At 39.9% G+C, this 16,991-nt stretch overlaps 1 protein-coding gene across 4 annotated transcripts in view; it reads left to right on the top strand.

Annotated features, from left to right (window-relative positions):
• Positions 1 to 15,785, top strand: part of fat1a (FAT atypical cadherin 1a) — a 198,537-nt gene extending 182,752 nt beyond the window's left edge. For all 4 annotated transcript variants that reach the window (XM_055635259.1, XM_055635251.1, XM_055635243.1 and 1 more), the window contains exons 26-29: positions 1,069 to 1,206; positions 9,431 to 9,490; positions 13,678 to 13,713; positions 14,242 to 15,785. In XM_055635259.1, the coding sequence (XP_055491234.1) occupies positions 1,069 to 1,206; positions 9,431 to 9,490; positions 13,678 to 13,713; positions 14,242 to 14,870 (863 nt within the window). In that variant the 3' untranslated portion in view covers positions 14,871 to 15,785. The remainder of the gene's footprint in view (positions 1 to 1,068; positions 1,207 to 9,430; positions 9,491 to 13,677; positions 13,714 to 14,241) is intronic.
• Positions 15,786 to 16,991: the final 1,206 nt, after the last annotated feature.

The raw sequence follows: 16,991 nt of genomic DNA, 5'->3' as shown, positions 1-16,991 counted from the left end.
ATCATCCTCCTGCGCATCAAGGAATACCCAGCTTATTCAACCTCTCCCTATAGCTCAGACCCTCTCGTCCTGGCAACATCCTTGTGAATATTCTCTGTACCCTTTTCAGCTTGGCAACATATTTCCTCTAACATGGTGCCCAGAACTGAACACAATACTCTAAATGTGACCTCACCAATGGCTTATACAACTGCAAAATGACCTCCCAATACTCAATACTCTGACAGATGATGGCCAATGTGTCAAATTTCTTTTTGGGCACCCTGTGACTCCACCTTCAAGGAGCCATGCAGATGCACTCCTAGGTCCCTCTGCTCTACAACAGTCCCCAGAGCCCTACCATTCACTCTGTAGGTCCTGCCTACACAGTGGGTTCTTTGTGATCCCATTTTCTCATTATTTTCCTGTATACTTAAGGCATTTTTTTACGGAGGCCAATTAAGGTCCAAATCTGCATGTCTTGGAATGTGGGAAGAAACCGGAACATCCAGAGGAAACCCATATGGTCACAGGGAGAACGTACGAACTCCACACAAATAGCATTGAACACAAGTCTCTGGCTCTGTGAGGCGACAGCTCTACCAGCTGCACCATTATGTTGAAATAACGAACTGCAGATGCTGGTCTATACCAAAGATGGACACAAAGTGTTGGAGTAACTCAACAGGTCAGGCAGCATCTCTGGCGAAAAAAGATGGGTGACAATTCAGGTTGGGACCCTTCTTCAGATTGGCCATTGTGCTACCCTGTAAGGACTATTTGGGACGAGGTGAAAGACCTGCACTTTACCATTTCAGATATTCAGCATCTACAGTTTTATGTTAGTGGATTAAAACTTGACTACAATGTTGTCTCTGCATTTCTGTGTAGTGCTTCTTGCCCACTACCCAGAAAATCCATTAGTTACAAACAGGCGTTCAATGTTTTAATCCTGTTTTAGATTTGGTCATCTGATTCCATGCATTTTAAATCCACTTTTGCCAGATTTCTACACTAATGGTTCCTTTAGCATGTGTCTTTTCCGGTTACCAGATTTTAAGAGCTCATATCAATTTTGTTCACTTACAGCAAAAGTGGTGGATCTTGAATCCTGTCCATCAAAAATGACTCTTGAGGATAGTGCTTGCCATCCTTTTAACACCCGGGGAAGCATCTCAGAGGTCCAGTCTCTTAGTTCTTTCCAGTCTGAATCGTGTGATGACAATGGTAAGAATTTAAGGCATCAAAATCTATATTGTCATGTCCAATACTAATTTGTCTCTTTTAGAACACTCTAAATGCTTATAGAATTTCAATGCATATCATTTATCTCAACCCTTCAAAGTAGTTACTGGAAAACATTTTTGCACATTTCCCTGCAATAAGTAGCTGAGGTTTCATTGTTTGTTACTACAAACACTAAATCCACTAAAATTCCAACTATTGCATACTGAAATAGAAGCCCATTATATTAAGTAAATGACTTCTATCTATCTCAATCAATGGATGATTTATGATATTTTACAATTTGATTTTGCTTTAGTGTTATCTACTATCTGTTTTCGGTTACTGATATGCAAGAACAGGATTGAACAAGTATTCAGTTACGAGTTTGATTGCAGGAGTACTGGAGGATGTACTTGAGCAAAATGGGATTCTCTGATATTGATTGATAGTCTCACAGTTAGTTATAGATTCTTAATGAAAACTCTTTAAAAAATAAAAATTTCTCAAGTATCTGACGAGGTATTATTTGACTCTTGGGAGTAGATATTTTTGACTGCTTGTTTTAGTTAAAAAGTACTTACAAATAAGCTGATGTAATGTAGCTACAAAATGCTGTTCAGCTGTGGATTGAACACTCTAAAAATCCAAATTAGGATGAACATTAACTGGAGGTCTATTTGTTAGTGCTGTATTGAGATCTAGCATTTTACCCCAGGTAAATGATCTGCAATGATCGTTTTTTGATGAATTTAAATGAGTCACCTAACAGAAGTTAATAGTACAAGAATGCTTATGTGGTGAATGGAAATGGAGCTCCCTATGTTATCTTCAGAGCAAAGCCAGCAATTGCAACTGCAAACTGCACAATTAAATTTTGGATTACTGCAATCTAACTTCTATGTGATATTTTCGAAATCACTCCAGAAACCAGTGTATAATTTGGTAGAGCATTATTATACAAAATGAATCCTGGAATCATAAATCAGATTGAAGAATACAGACAAGAAAAGGTCAATTGGCTTATTGTACATCCGCAGGGATGCATTTGTTTGTAAATTGTAGATTAATTTCAAGATTATGCTTTTGACAACCTACATACAAATGATCAAAACTAAACAGGGATTATGTTTTTTTCCACCTTTATTTCGGAAAGTTTTATGGCAGAATTTTATATTTGGCAGTCATGGGTAACAGTTAGTAAATTAGCTGTTACACTCTTGACATATAACACATTATTTTAAGAGGAGTATAATTTACTAATGAAGATGGAGTAAATTTCTGGAGAGTTCCAGCCACCTACATCAGTAATTTACATTTCATAGAGATCCTCAAAAATCAATTTCAAATAGCTGCCATAAACCCCATATTCAGGTTTCCTGCCACTTCCATAGTGCAAATGTATGGGTGAAGAGAATTTTCCAAGCTTATTTTCGACCATGAGGACCAAGACTGACCCAGTGTTGTTTACAGGATTCACACCTACATTGCTGATTTGCATTATAGAAGTACCTGTCTACCTTTAGTTTCTAACTGCTTGCCACACTGGTGCCAACAGACTATGAAACCTGATTGGAACAGATAACAAAAGAAGAAAATCTGGAGGCAAACACAATGTCTAAAGTTAAGCACCACACCTCCTCTGACTTTCTGCTCTGCAATGTTTCTCTTTAATTCAAACATTTAAAAAGCTTGTTTACATAGAAGACATTGAAAAATTCAGAGCAAATTTTCCCAGTTATTGGTTTCTAATTTTGCAGTGGGATCCTGGAGCAGAGGTTAAGCTGTAAATTAAGCTGTAATTGTGTTTTCCTTAAAAATACAATTAGGTCATAAAATTTTGAATTGGAGGACAAATTGCAGGGTGTAGCAATCCCCTTGTCCTACCCTACCCATATCTTACACACGTGTTACAGATCCATGTGTGGATTACAAACAAGAACAGATTCAGGCTTAGTTGGGTGGTCTGCTATCTGCCATTATTAGGCACCATCTAACTAAATTATTGCCACTTAACTAAGTAGCACTGTTGTGGAATCGACCTCCAAGCGCATGTCAGTATCTTCCGAACAAAGGTGCAAGTCGGATTGATTTCCTTAATTTTTACATCTTATAATAATGCATTTTATTTGCTGGCGCCTTTCTGGACACCCAAGGACACCTTACAGGACATAAAATCACAATACATTTATCAATATTAAAATCTTCTGGCGCCTTTCAAAGTCTCAAGGACACCTTACAAAAATTAACAGAAAAGAAAAAAAACATAGTCGGTGAAAAATAAATAATAAGGACATCATCAATACACAAATTAAAGATAGAAATCGCTCCAAAGACACAAAATCAAAAAATCAAAAAACACAATGTGAAGAGAGAACAGCGGCAGCTAAAGCGCGCCAGCGTCCACTCTCCCTTCCGACAGCCATCTTGGACACAGACTAACATGATTAACTTACACACAGAAAAATCATCCCCCCACAATGGATACCACTGTGGGGGAAGGCACAATGTCCAGTCCTCATCCCCAGTTCACCCAAAGTCAGGCCCATTGAGGCCACCGCTATTGCCTCTATGGAGGCCCGATGTTCCTGGCCGTTCTGGCCGGTTGGTGTTGCCCCGGCGTCGGGAGAGTCCTCACAGCGGCTGGGCCACCTGGAACGGCCGCTTCCTAGCAGGGGATTGTCGGCTTCCAAAGCCGACAGGGCCGCGCCGGGTTGGAGCTCCCAGGCTCCCGATGTTAAAGTCGGCGCCGCCCGCTCCGCTCCGCAGCCCGGAGGTGTTGATCTTGGCGGTCACGGCTCACCGGAGCTCCAGCGTGGCGACCCAGGCAAGGCATCCTCCGCTCCGTGATAGCGCTCCAGCGCTGTGCGTCCAACGAAGCCGAGGTGCTGGGCGGTCCCCGCCAGGAAACGGCGCTCCACGCCCACTGGTAGGCCACGAGGACGGGTCGACGGGCAGCCCGGAGAAAAAAGCTGCCTCACCAACCAGGTAGGGACCTAGAAGTATAATTACCTCCTTCTCCGCACATTAAGAAGTCCATTTCTCCAACAAACGAAGAACAAGGCTCACTAAAAACTTTAAGAAAAAATGAATTAAACGAACGGCTGCTGGTTAGCAGCCGTTCCCCAAGATGGCTCCTCCTCCTCCTGATCCATGGATCCATGGATCTTGAACAACAATGAGACAGGGTACACAAAGGAGATAGAGTCCTTGGCCTCTCATCAAGCCAACCACATCCCCCTCAATGACAGTAACATTGAGAAGCTGGTCATTGCCTTCAATAACTGTGGTTGTGAAATGCCCCAGTCTGCATCAATGATGCTTAAGTGAAGATGTTCATGTGCTTCAAGTTTGTAGGTGTAAATATTACCCACTATTTGATCTGGTTCAACCACATTAACAATTTGGCCAATAAAACACACCAACGCTCTACTTCCTCAGAAGACAAAGGGAATTGGCATGTCCCTACTGGCTCCCAGTAACATCTAAAAGTGCCTATCAAGATGCATCACCGCTTGTTATAGCAACTGGTCTCGAAACTGCAGAATTTCTGCAGAGAAACTGCTGGCTGCGACATGTTGGTTGGTGTGGGCAAGTTGGGTCGAAGGGCCTGTTCTCTCTCTTTCTCTCCCTCTCTCTTTCCCTCTCCCTCTTTTTCCATCTTGCACTATTAAACTGCATTTACTTCTGTTGCTTCAGCACTATATTCTGCACTCTGTTTATTTTCTCTTATCTGATATAGTCACGCATGGTAAGATATACCTGGATAATATGCGAAACAAGATTTTTCTCTATCTCGGTGCACATGACTATAATAAACCACTGCCAACACCAAGAGATGGAGGGGTAATTGACAATACTATCACGAGACATATGAGCATTAGCCTGTCTATTTGTGTTTTACTTCCACATAGCCATGGTCCAGAGATGGACCAGAGGTGAGAGTGACCTTCATATCAAGGGGGTATGTAACTGAATGTGGCATCAAGGTCCTAGTAAAATGGAAGTCAATAGACAGTAGATAGAGATACTTCAATTATTAGAGATGTAACATAGGAAGATGTATGAAGTTATTATATGCAGTGTTTTACCCTAGTAAACAGGCCCTTCGACCCAACTTACCCTAGTGTACAAAACACTGTATTTCACTGCAAAACATTGATCGGAACAATGTCCTTCATCTGCCTCATCAATTACCTTCCTTTCATTGTAAGCTCACTGAGGGCTGTACGGTGTTCAATTTCAATAGCTGTGCCAAAATGAAGTACCTCATGTCTGCTTGCACCATGGCCGAGGAACATTCAGATTTGGGCTGATAAATGGCAAGTAGTATTTCCATTACATATGTGCCAGGAAATGATTGCCTCTAGCAAGAGAGAGTATAATCCATTTACACTTGTAATTCTGTAATTTTACCATCACTGAGTTACCAAGTATCAACATCCTTGGGGTCACCATTGACCAGAAGGTCAACTGAACTAGCCAGCCAAACACCATGTGCAAGACAGACAGAAGCTGGATATCCAGGGGGTGTGACTCACGGACTGATATCCCACACCTTTTCCACATTCACCAAGGCACAAGTCAAGAGGATGATGGAATAACTGGATGAGTGTAGTGCTACTTGAGTAGCACTACATTCACCTATATGAGTTGCACCCATTCAACCACCCCAAGTGTTCGTTCCCACCTACCAGTACACAGTGGCTGCAGTGTGTACCATCTACAAAATATGTTGTGGTTACCCGGCCAGGCAACCCTGACAGCAGCTCCCAAAATTGCAATCACTTACTACCAAGAACTCCCAAGGGCAGCGTCTGCACTTTCCCCTCCAAGTTATACACTAACGTTGGTCGGTGTAGACTTGGTGGGCCAAAGAGCCTGTTTCCATTCTGTATCTTTCAAACAATTCAATCCTTAATTTGGAAATATAAAAACTGGAACTCTTCAAGACGAAGCTGCAGCAGTTCCAAAAGGTGGTTGACCCCCACCTTCTCATGGGCAGTTGAAGATGGCATCAAATGCTGGCCTTGTCAGATGCACAAATCAATAGTTTTATTATTAATTCACAATTGTTTTACTATTACTGCAAAATGATCACCTCCCACAATGCTCCTCCTTCCAAGAGTTGCAGGAGAAATACGATCTGAACACTGATATTTTTTTCAGATACCTCCAGGTTAGGGACTATGTGAGAACATACAGGCAAGACTACTCCTCTGGATGGTCCAGACAAACTCGATTAATGTTTGAATAGACATGCAGATACAGAGAAGTTGATATCCTACATTTACAATGTCCTTCAAAACATCAGCACCTCATCATCTGAGGTTTACAGGCGTGCATGGGACGATGAGATGGGTCAACAAATGTCCAACGATATATGGGATGAGAGCTTACAATACATCCACTATTGCTCCTTAAATGCCAGGCACTGCCTGATACAGTTCAAAGTGCTGCACAGGCTATACTACTCAAAAACCAACCTGAGCAAAATGTTCCCCAGGGTTTCATCTCCCACACTTCTGTTCCCATAGATACAGTGCAATGGGAAGGATCCAGTATGACTCTCCAGAGCCAATCCCCAAATCCAAATGAGCTCTATATGTGCTAATTCCGCTCTGAATATTAAGAAATCTCCAACCCTTTCCACACCTACTACAATGACTGCCCTTTCCTGGACCCTCCATTCTCACTGTACCTCTGCTTGTGGCATATTCGTGGTGAAAATCAAGTCAAAATATCATAATATCATTTTCATTGAACGTCATGTTTAAACTTCCATAGATCGGTTGAGCCAGCTGCTATAAATTCCCTATAATATACACACTTTGCATTTCACAGACCAATTTCAGCAGCTTCCATTTCTCTGTCAATCAGATGGAGAGTAAAGCCTCTAGAGGTATTCCCTGCATTAGAGGTACTCCCTGCATTCCTCTAGACTACAATTTTCTTTCATTTTCTGCTCCATCCATCGCTTGGCCTCTCTGAAATAAGATTGCCATGAATTTAGGATTAATAAGCAATTTGATGTTGTAGACTTCTATGCATCAGAGATTCGAACAGCTTTACTTTAATATAGTGGTCCTCCAGCAGCAGTTTGCCGTATATATTTGAGATTGTTTAAAAGATATTCCAAATATCTTCAGACGTGTAAGGAAAAATAATTGACCTTGTGTCAGAGAGAAGGGGAGGATAATAAACAGATATTGAAGGACATTTTATAAGGAGAGGGAATTCCACAATATGGAGCCTTAACAACCTAAGGCATGATTATTAGCAATGGAACAAATTGATGACTGGCTTGTAGGGCATAGTTGAAAGGATGGTGAAAGGTGGAAAGGATTGCAAGCATGTAATACACATGCATTTTATGAATAAACATTCCAACACATTGTTAAAGTGAACTGGAGTCAGGAGGAGCTGCAGGTGTTGGAATCTTGAGCAAAAGGAACTCAGTGGATCAGGCAGAATGGACAGAAGGTGGAAGGAATGGACAGGCGCCATTTTGGGTTTGGATCCTTCTTCAGACTCTTATACACGTTGAGGGTTCATGTTCTCTTACGATTAATGAGGCAGGTAACTCATTCTTGCAAGTTTCCTGACTACCCAGCCAAAATTATGAGCATTATTAATAATAATAATAATACATTTTATTTATTACAACAGTAATTGCAGGCAGATGACATTAGTTTAACTTGGCATCATGATCAGCACAGACATTGTGGGCCATAAGGCCTGTTCCTGTGCTGCACTATTCTATATTCAAGTGAGTATACTTAAATTGAGTGCAAACCACTTTGATACACGCAAGGCCATGAAGGATCATTCATAAGTGCAACACTTTCTTAAACAGAGTTTAGTGCAATAGCAAGGCCAATGAATAGAGTTTATTATTGAAATAGAAAAGAAAACGAACTCATTGGGCAGAGGAAGTTAAAATCTAATCCATTAGTTGCAACTTGCATTAGCCTTGAATGAAAAGCACAAGCTATTCTAAAGGAAATAAGCTTGGGAAATTGGGTAGAACCAACAGATTTTTGTTTAAAGTTAATAAAAGATATCACGGAGCAACTGTGGAAAATAGGAAGACAAGGGTGCAGCAAAATAGGCTGCATGTTCTCATTTTTATGATGCTGCCTGAGGTTGACTGCCACAGGAGATCAAATAATAATTTTCTTATTCATGGTTTGTGCTTGCAAACATTTTAGTAGCTTCCGGGTATAAATGAAACATCTCATAGAGACTTATTTGGGGAATGCAGGATTTTTTTTCTGACTGAGCATAAAAATGTTTTTAGACACTTTTCTATTGGTAAAGTTTTCTACTGGTTTGTTTTTGCAGCTTTGTTTATCATGGACCCTTTAGAGTTGGTGTACTGTACAACTTTCCCAGCAAATATGCAATCTTACAGAAAGTATATTTCCAAAATAACTGAATAGTACATTGGCTGTTTTTATTGCCCGCTTTGAATTCTGTAGCATACCACAATCAATCCAGTAGAATTAACTGAAGAAATTAGATTGTTTGTGAAGTAAATTCTGTATAACCATCTATAAATCTGTTTCTAGTTGTGTTCCAGAAATTACTTGCACAGGGCTTTGTAGGTGAAATTCACAGCAATTTATGTGATATTAATTGCTTACAGATGGAGTATCTCGCATTTAAGTTCTTCAGTATGTAAATTGTGCCTGAGGTATAATGTCCTTAAAGCTTACATTTCACCCTCAACATTCATTTTAAAGGAATTTGGAGGTTTTTTTCCTGCAAATAAATGTACTGTAGCTTTTTAAAGCTTCAACTTGCATGAGTTTCTGGAACTACAGGAGACATATTGAGAAGCACCAGCTCCTATCTAAATAGACAATATAGCTTCCTTGAATTTACTTTTTTTTATTGAGGTAGTAGGTGACGTTGAGTTTGACAATATTTGCCTTTCCATTTTTCGTGAAGTTTCTGAAAACCCTACAAAGCAATCATGCAAATAGAAAACTAATTGCCAAATGCTTATCACCCCAAATGGATTCCACGGGTATTTAACATTGATGTGAATAAAATTATTCCATTAGCCAATTAAATATTCTTGTTGCTGGAAACTTTGTGCGGTATGTTTTAAAGTTGCATTTTAAATAGCAGAAATGCTCAGATAAATAAATGATGAATATCTTGACTTCTTGTACTAATTATAAATTTATTTTAATCTACTCCTTCCCTATCCTCCTCCAAGCTTCCATAGTGACTGTAATACACCTTGTCAATGCAGTTGTTGACTCGGTAGAAAAAGAAGGTATATTTTTTTTACAAAGCTCAGTTCTAAGTGTACTGTGATTACTTGAACCTTGTTCTATGTTGTAAGTCTATAACACTGTCATGCAAATGCAGTGAGTGCTGTTTATCTATTGACTAGTGGTCATCAATATTATTATTTTGAAAAACAGTATTCTATTCACTTTTAAAATAAGAACCAACCAGAGCATTTTTTAAATTCATGCTCCAAACTATAGTGGTTTCAGACTGATTTTTCCTTCACCTCACACTTTTCTATTTCTGCTTTCCCTGTGCATAAACGTAGTTACAATTGCTGAAGGCATCCTTATTGGTTTATGTGTTATACTTGTTGAGGAATACGTGGATCAGTTGAAGATACACCTCTCTATTTATGATGTGAAATTGATATAGCATTCCTCGTGTTACTCATTCCTTCCTCCATTTTGTAGACTTGACTATAAATAAGTACCAAGATTCTCTGAGAAAGTATTATGTATAATTGTCTAAAGGCCATTTATGGTATAGAGTGCTTGAACGATGGGTAGAAGCACTACTAGCAGCAGAAGAAACCATAGATTATGAAGATCAGTGCCCATCTGTAAAACAAAAGAATCCAGATGACCGTTTGTCTGAGAGCTCAGAAAATATGAATCAACTATTTTGTTCTGCTAAACTAAAAGTAACTCAGCAGATCAGGCAGCATCTCTGGAAGATATGGATAGGTGACTACAGATCAGGACCCTTCTTTAGACTGATTGTTGTCATAGGTCATGTGATAGGAGCAGAATTACGCCATTTGGCCCATCAAGTCTACTCTGCTATTCAATCATGGCTGATCTCTCCCAACCCCATTCTCCTGCCTTCTCCGCATAACCCCTGACACCTGTACTAATCGAGAATCTATCTCTGCCTTAAAAATATCCACTGACTTGGCTTCCACAATCTTTTGTGGCAACAAATTCCATGGATTCACCACCCTCAAACTAAAGAAATTGCTCCTCATTCCCTTCCTAAAGGGATGGCCTTTAATTCAGGGGCTATGACCTCTAGTCCTAGACTCTCCCACTAGTGGAAACTAGAAGTCCACATCCACGCGATCCAAGCCTTTCACTATTCAGTACGTTTCAATGAGGTGTCCCTCCATTCTTCTAAATTCCAGTGAGTACAGGCCCAGTGCTGTCAAACACTCATCATATGTTAACCCACTCATTCCTGGGATCATACTTGGTGGGGGAGAAAGCTGGAAAAGAGGTGGGGATTAATTACTAGACTGGAATTATTGTTAATTTCAAATCTATTGACATTTCAGACTTGGCAGTAGGGCAATAGTTTCCGTGTCAGAATTAAGAGAAAACATTTTATTTCAGAACCCATTCTCAAAATATCAGATAATCTCTCAAGGTAGGGGAATTGACTATGAGGCGAAATCATCACATGAGTGTTAAAAATTGATTGACTGAATGCTTAAATATTACTTTAATGTAAACTACTTTTTTGAACCACTTTATGCAATATATTAAAATACTTTTTTTCATGTATCTTCATATTTGAGTTCATCTTACTTGAAGCTACAGTTTTTGTTTACTGGAACATTTCACAGTTTATCTTTCATGAAGTTTTTTTAAAGTTAGAATGATGAAATGAGACGAAAGTCATAAATATAGAACAAATGGAAGTAGGAGTAGGCCATCTGGCACCTTGAGCTTTCTCCATTTTGCAGCAAGATGATCAAAGCTTATCCTCTCGTTCAAATCCATTTCTCGTGTGATCTCCATGTCCATCAGGTTCCTTAGTCCAAAAGTCGGTTTTGATTTCAGCCTTGGGTATGCTCAGCAACTGAATCTCCACATACTTCAGAGGTATAGAATTCAAAAAAAATGTTCAGCCTTTTTATGAATAAGTATCCTATCTCAGTCTGAAATGGCTGACACACGAGGAGAAAAAGTCTCAGTATTGTTCAGCGCCATCTCGTTGGAGTAAACAACTTCTCGGTATCTCTTCTTTCAATACCTTACAAATTTTCCAATATTTGGAATTTACTTTGTTGTTACTACAATGGAAAATTTTCAAGGGCATTCTATATTAAAAAGAGCTTTTTAAAAATCACTCATTCGATAAACAGCACTTAACTGCTCTTTCAAATGTATAGTGCCCACCATAATATTTTTGACAAAGACCCATCATTTATTTATTTTCCTCTGTACCCCATAATTTGAGGTTTGTAATAGAAAAAAATCACATGTGGTTAAAGTGTACTTTGTCGGATTTTAATAAAGGCCATTTTTATACATTTTGGTTTCACCAAGTAGAAATGACAGCGGTGTTTATACATAGTCCCCATCATTTCATGGCACCATGATGTTGTGGACACAGCAATGTAATGTAAATGAAAGTAGTCATGTTTAGTATTTTGTTATATCCTTTGCATGTAATGACTGTTTGAAGTCTGATTCATGAACATCACCAGTTGCTGGGTGTCATCTCTGGTGATGCTCTGCCAGGCCTGTATTGCAGCCATCTTTAGGTTGTGCTTGTTTTGGGGGCTAGTCCCCTTCAGTTTTCTCTTCAGCATATAAAAGGCATGCTCAATTGGGTTCATATCAGGTGATTGACTTGGCCACTCAAGAATTGACCATTTTTTAGCTTTGAAAACCTCCTTTGGTGCTTTAGCAATATGTTTGGGATCATTGTTTTGCTGTAGAATGAACCAATGGGGTTTGAAGCATTTGTTTGAACTTGAGCAGAAAGGATGTGTCTATACACTTCAGTATTGATTATGCTGTTACCATCAACCGTTGTATCATCAATGATGATAAGTGAGCCAGTACCTTCAGCAGCCATACATGCCCAGGCCATAACACCCCCACCACCGTATATCACAGATGAGCTGGTATTCTTTGGATCTTGGGCAGTTCCTTCTCTCCTCCATACTTTGCTCTTGCCATCACTCTGATATAAGTTAATCTTCATCTCATCTGTCCACAAGACCTTTTTCGAGAACTGTGATTGCTCTTTTAAGTACTTCTTGGCAAACTGCAACCTGACCGTCCTATTTTTGTGGCTTACCAGCCATAGTCATAGATAAATACAGTGTGGAAACAGGCCCTTCAGCCCAACTCACCCACGCTGGCCAACAATGTCCCAGCTACCCTAGACCCACTTGCCTGCGCTTGGTCCATAACCCTCCAAACAAGTCCTATCCATGTACCTGTCCAACTGTTTCTTAAATGATGGGATAGTCCCAGCCTCAACTACCTCCTCTGGAAGCTTGTTCCATACACCCACCACCCTCTGGGTGACAAAGTTACCTCTCGGATTCCTATTAAATCTATTCCTCTTTGCCTTGAACTTTACATCTTGCAGTGTAGCCTCTGTATTTGTGTTCATGAAGTCTTCTGCACACAGTGGTCATTGACAAATCCTGAAGAGTGTTTCTGATCTGTCAGACAGGTGTTTGGGGATTTTCTTTATTATAGAAATAATTCTTCTGCCATCAACTGTGGAGGTCTTCCTTGGCCTGCCAGTCCCTTTGAGATTAGTAAGCTCACCAGTGCTCTCTTTCTTAATGATGTTAAAAACTTGATTTTGTGAAGCACATGGCAATTTTTTCCGCGACTGCCGGCATCATTAACTGACGTATAAAGTAATCGAAAAATTTGCGTCGGTGACGCGGTGTGATGACGTTTGACATGCGGTGTTTTTTCAAATGTCGCAACATTTCATTTGTCGCCGCTGGATTTTGAAATGTTCAAAAGTGATGGAAAGACTGGAGGAAAGACTAGGTGCTGAGAGCTCTCTTATATTAAGGAGGCAATGGCGCATTGACCTGAGCAATTACAATCACCTGTGAAGCCATGTGTCCCAAACATTAAGGCGCCCTGAAATAGGGGGCTATGTATAAAAACAGCTGTAATTTGTACATGGTGAAACCAAAATGTATAAAAATGGCCTTTATTCAAATCTGACAATGTGCACTTTAATCGCATGTGATTTTTTTTTCTATTACAAATCTCAAATTGTGGAGTACAGAGGCAAATAAATAAACGATGGGTCTTTGTCCCAGACATTATGGAGGGCACTGTAAGTGGGCATTAAAATTGTTTGTTGCAAGCAAGCATATGGAATGTTGGTATGGAGATTTCTTTAATATCCTGATGCTTTAATATTTCATGTTTTCTTCCTCTCTTTCTTCTTTGCCATCTAAAGAAACTTTTGCGGGTCATGACCTCAAGAATCCAAGAGGTGACTTTTGTCTGCATGCCTTTTCTTTCCCCCTCCTACTCACTAAAGCTGTGCATCTTGCACTTTAACATTCACAGCACGGTAACCGGTGTAGCTGCAAGAGTGAAATGTTAATCCATTGTTCAGCTATTAATGTGGTCGGTAGACAATATAGAAGGTTTATGTTTTAAACTCGATCTCACCTGTTTTTATTGCAAATCAGCCACTGCATTTGAAATGTAACCAGAATAACATTGCCCGCTGGTTTAAAACCATACATGTAAATGGCTATGTGCAGCTGTCAATTGTCATATTTTTAAAGTGTGCAGGTAACAGAATATGTGTCTCTGCAATCTGTAATGGGGGATTTGGTGCCCACCATCCCATGTCCTTGTGCACCTTGGTGACCCCCAGCAGACTAACAATATGTTCTTCCATACCATTTGTTCTCTGTGTCGTGTTTTTGACTTTGATAATAATAAATGTACAATTCAAAATAAAACATTCTAATTTTTCTCCCTCTTTTTCCTCCCCCCCCCTTTGGAAAAGCATATCACTGGGACACATCGGATTGGATGCCCAATGTTCAACTGCCTGGCATCCAGGAATATCCGCAGTATGAGGTAACAGAGCACGCCGCCCCACTTTATTCTGATCCCAATGCCATTGACACGGACTACTACCCTGGAGGGTATGACATTGAAAGTGATTTCCCACCGCCTCCAGATGATTTCCCCATTCACGGTGAACTGCCGCCTTTGCCCCCGGAATACAATGAGTTTGATTCCATACAGCCTCCACGGGACATGCCCACTGCAGCAAGTCTGAATTCAACATCGCAAAATAAACAGCATTTTAACATGAACCAGTATCTCCCCCACCACCACTATTCAGCGGACCTCTCAGAATGCCAGAATGCAGTCCCCGCAGGAAACAGCTACCGGGGCACCTACCCATCCTACTCCTTAACGTATAACGATGACTTTGAAGCACCCAGCATGGATAATATCTCCATGTCTGTCTACACGTCTACTACCGCCTCTTGCTCTGATGTCTCGGCGTGCTGTGAGATGGAAGAATCGGAAGTCATGATGAGTGACTATGAAAGTGGGGATGAAGGCCACTTTGATGATGTAACTATTCCACCATTGGATTTTCAGCAACACACTGAAGTCTGACAGTTCATACAAAATTAAAGTGCCTGGGCTTTAACCGGACGGACTGCGTCAAGCAACAGTTGCTTCTATATTGACAAGTATTCTATGTTATTTTGCATATTGATTTGCGAGCGTGGGTGGTGAGCTAATTCCAGCATGGCTGCAGTTGATCATGCAGCATGTTCCTAAACATCGTCACTTTCTTTCTCCTGAGCTACTGGAACTGAATTTAACAACTTACATTTTCATTGGCTGTGCCATTTCAGAATGTGGTTTTGTATCAGTATCAACATGCAAAGTATTGAAGGATTTTGATATTTGGCAATATAGTTCACACCATCTTTTCATTGTGGTATTGGTCTGTATTTATGTAGTTCTAATAATACAGAGATTAATTTTTTTAAAGTATTTTTCTTGTCCTGCAGTTTTTCTTTGTAAATTTAATGTACAGTTCTGATTAAATAGTTTAAACTAGGGTTTTGTAGATATATGTGGATTTGTTTCCAGAATGTTAGTGCTGTTCAAGTGTGTTAATCACTTGCTTTGACATTGGCATACCCTGATAGTTGCATACAAACCAGTGATTAGGGTTGTGCTCTTAACTTTATTATTTCCAGTCAATTTAAACATTCATCATAAACATTTTTACCAAATGTACCAAAATGCCAAGTTGAAATGAATGAGTGGGTTTATTCTGCTATGTTTGGGTCTGAAACATGAAAATGTCTTAACAGCGAATGAGTGCATTTTTAAATTGTAAATTGTGTGAATTTATTTTTCAGTAAAAGGGGACCTACTGAATTTTTAGAACCAAAACTTTGCATAACATGACAATGACTTTCTAAAGCTCTCTGTGGTGCAATGGTCCTGAATTTTTTTTAATGAAACTTCCATTAGCATACACTTACTTTCGCATTGGTAATAAATTGTGGAAAATTAATTGCCTTGTGCTGTGTCTTTATGAATTCAAATTGAGTTGAATATATCGCCAAAATAATAATGCTCAGGTTATGTAGCCTTAAGTATCCACATGGCTTTTTCCAATCTCTTACTATCGATTGGTGGCAGAGCAAAGCACAGTGGAAATTAAGGACAGACTCTGCATATACTTTTTTTAATTATGCATCTGAAACACGCTTGCCACAAATGTTATTTTCTGTAAGGCTTGCAACAGGGATCAGAGCTGGTTCCCTTGTTGTTCATCGTATACATTTTAATGAGAGTAGGTGGCATGATTGTTAAGTTTGCGATTGACACCAAAACTTTTGCAGTGGACAGAGAAGGTTGGCTTTCTATGCACTGGAAAAGTGGGCAATGGAACTGGATGCACTGGAAAAGTGGGCAAGGGGATTGGAGATGGAATTTATCTCAGACAAGTGCGAGGTGCTGCATTTTGGAAAGTTAAACTAGAGTAGGACTTTGTTATCATTTACTATGCAAGTTAAACTTGTATAGTAAATTACAGTAAATGTAGTAGAACAGAGATACTTAAGGTTACAAGTAAACAGTTCACTGAAAATGGTAACATAGGTAAACAAGGTGATGAAGGTGTATGGTATGCTTGTTTATCAGATGGAGTTTTGAGCGCAAAAGTTGGGAGGTCATGTTAAAGCTATATAGTATGTTGGTGAGACTGCACCCGCAATATTGTGCATAGTTCTGTTCACCATACAATGGAAAGAATGTGATTACATTCGAGAAGGTGCAGAAAGGATCCCCAAGGATGTTGCCTGGACTGGATAGCTATAGTTGTAAGGAGAAATCGAATAGGCTTGGTCTGTTTTCTCTGAAATGAGGAAGGCTGAGATTTATAAAATCATGAGATGTACACACAAAGTGGACGGTCACAGTCTTTTCCCCACAGTAATGGGAGTCTACAACAAGAGGGCATGGGTTTAAGATGAGAGGGAAAATATTCAAAGGGTACCTGAGGGACATTCAAGAGAGTGGTGGGTATATGGAAGTAATAGCGACAGGTACAATTACAACCTTTGAACTGGTACATGGATCGGAAAGATTCAGAGGAATATTGGCCAAATACAGACAAATGGGATTCGATCAGCAGGATGCTTTGCATTGCTAGGACAAGTTGGACCAAAGGACCAGTGGGCCCAGCTGTATGACAGACTGTTCACGTCTGTG

This window comes from Leucoraja erinacea, chromosome 1 (assembly GCF_028641065.1).
Source record: "Leucoraja erinacea ecotype New England chromosome 1, Leri_hhj_1, whole genome shotgun sequence".
Classification (NCBI taxonomy): Eukaryota; Metazoa; Chordata; class Chondrichthyes; order Rajiformes; family Rajidae; genus Leucoraja; species Leucoraja erinaceus.
The sequence above is the reverse complement of the archived record's forward strand: the minus strand, read 5'-3'. Positions and strand labels throughout refer to the sequence as shown.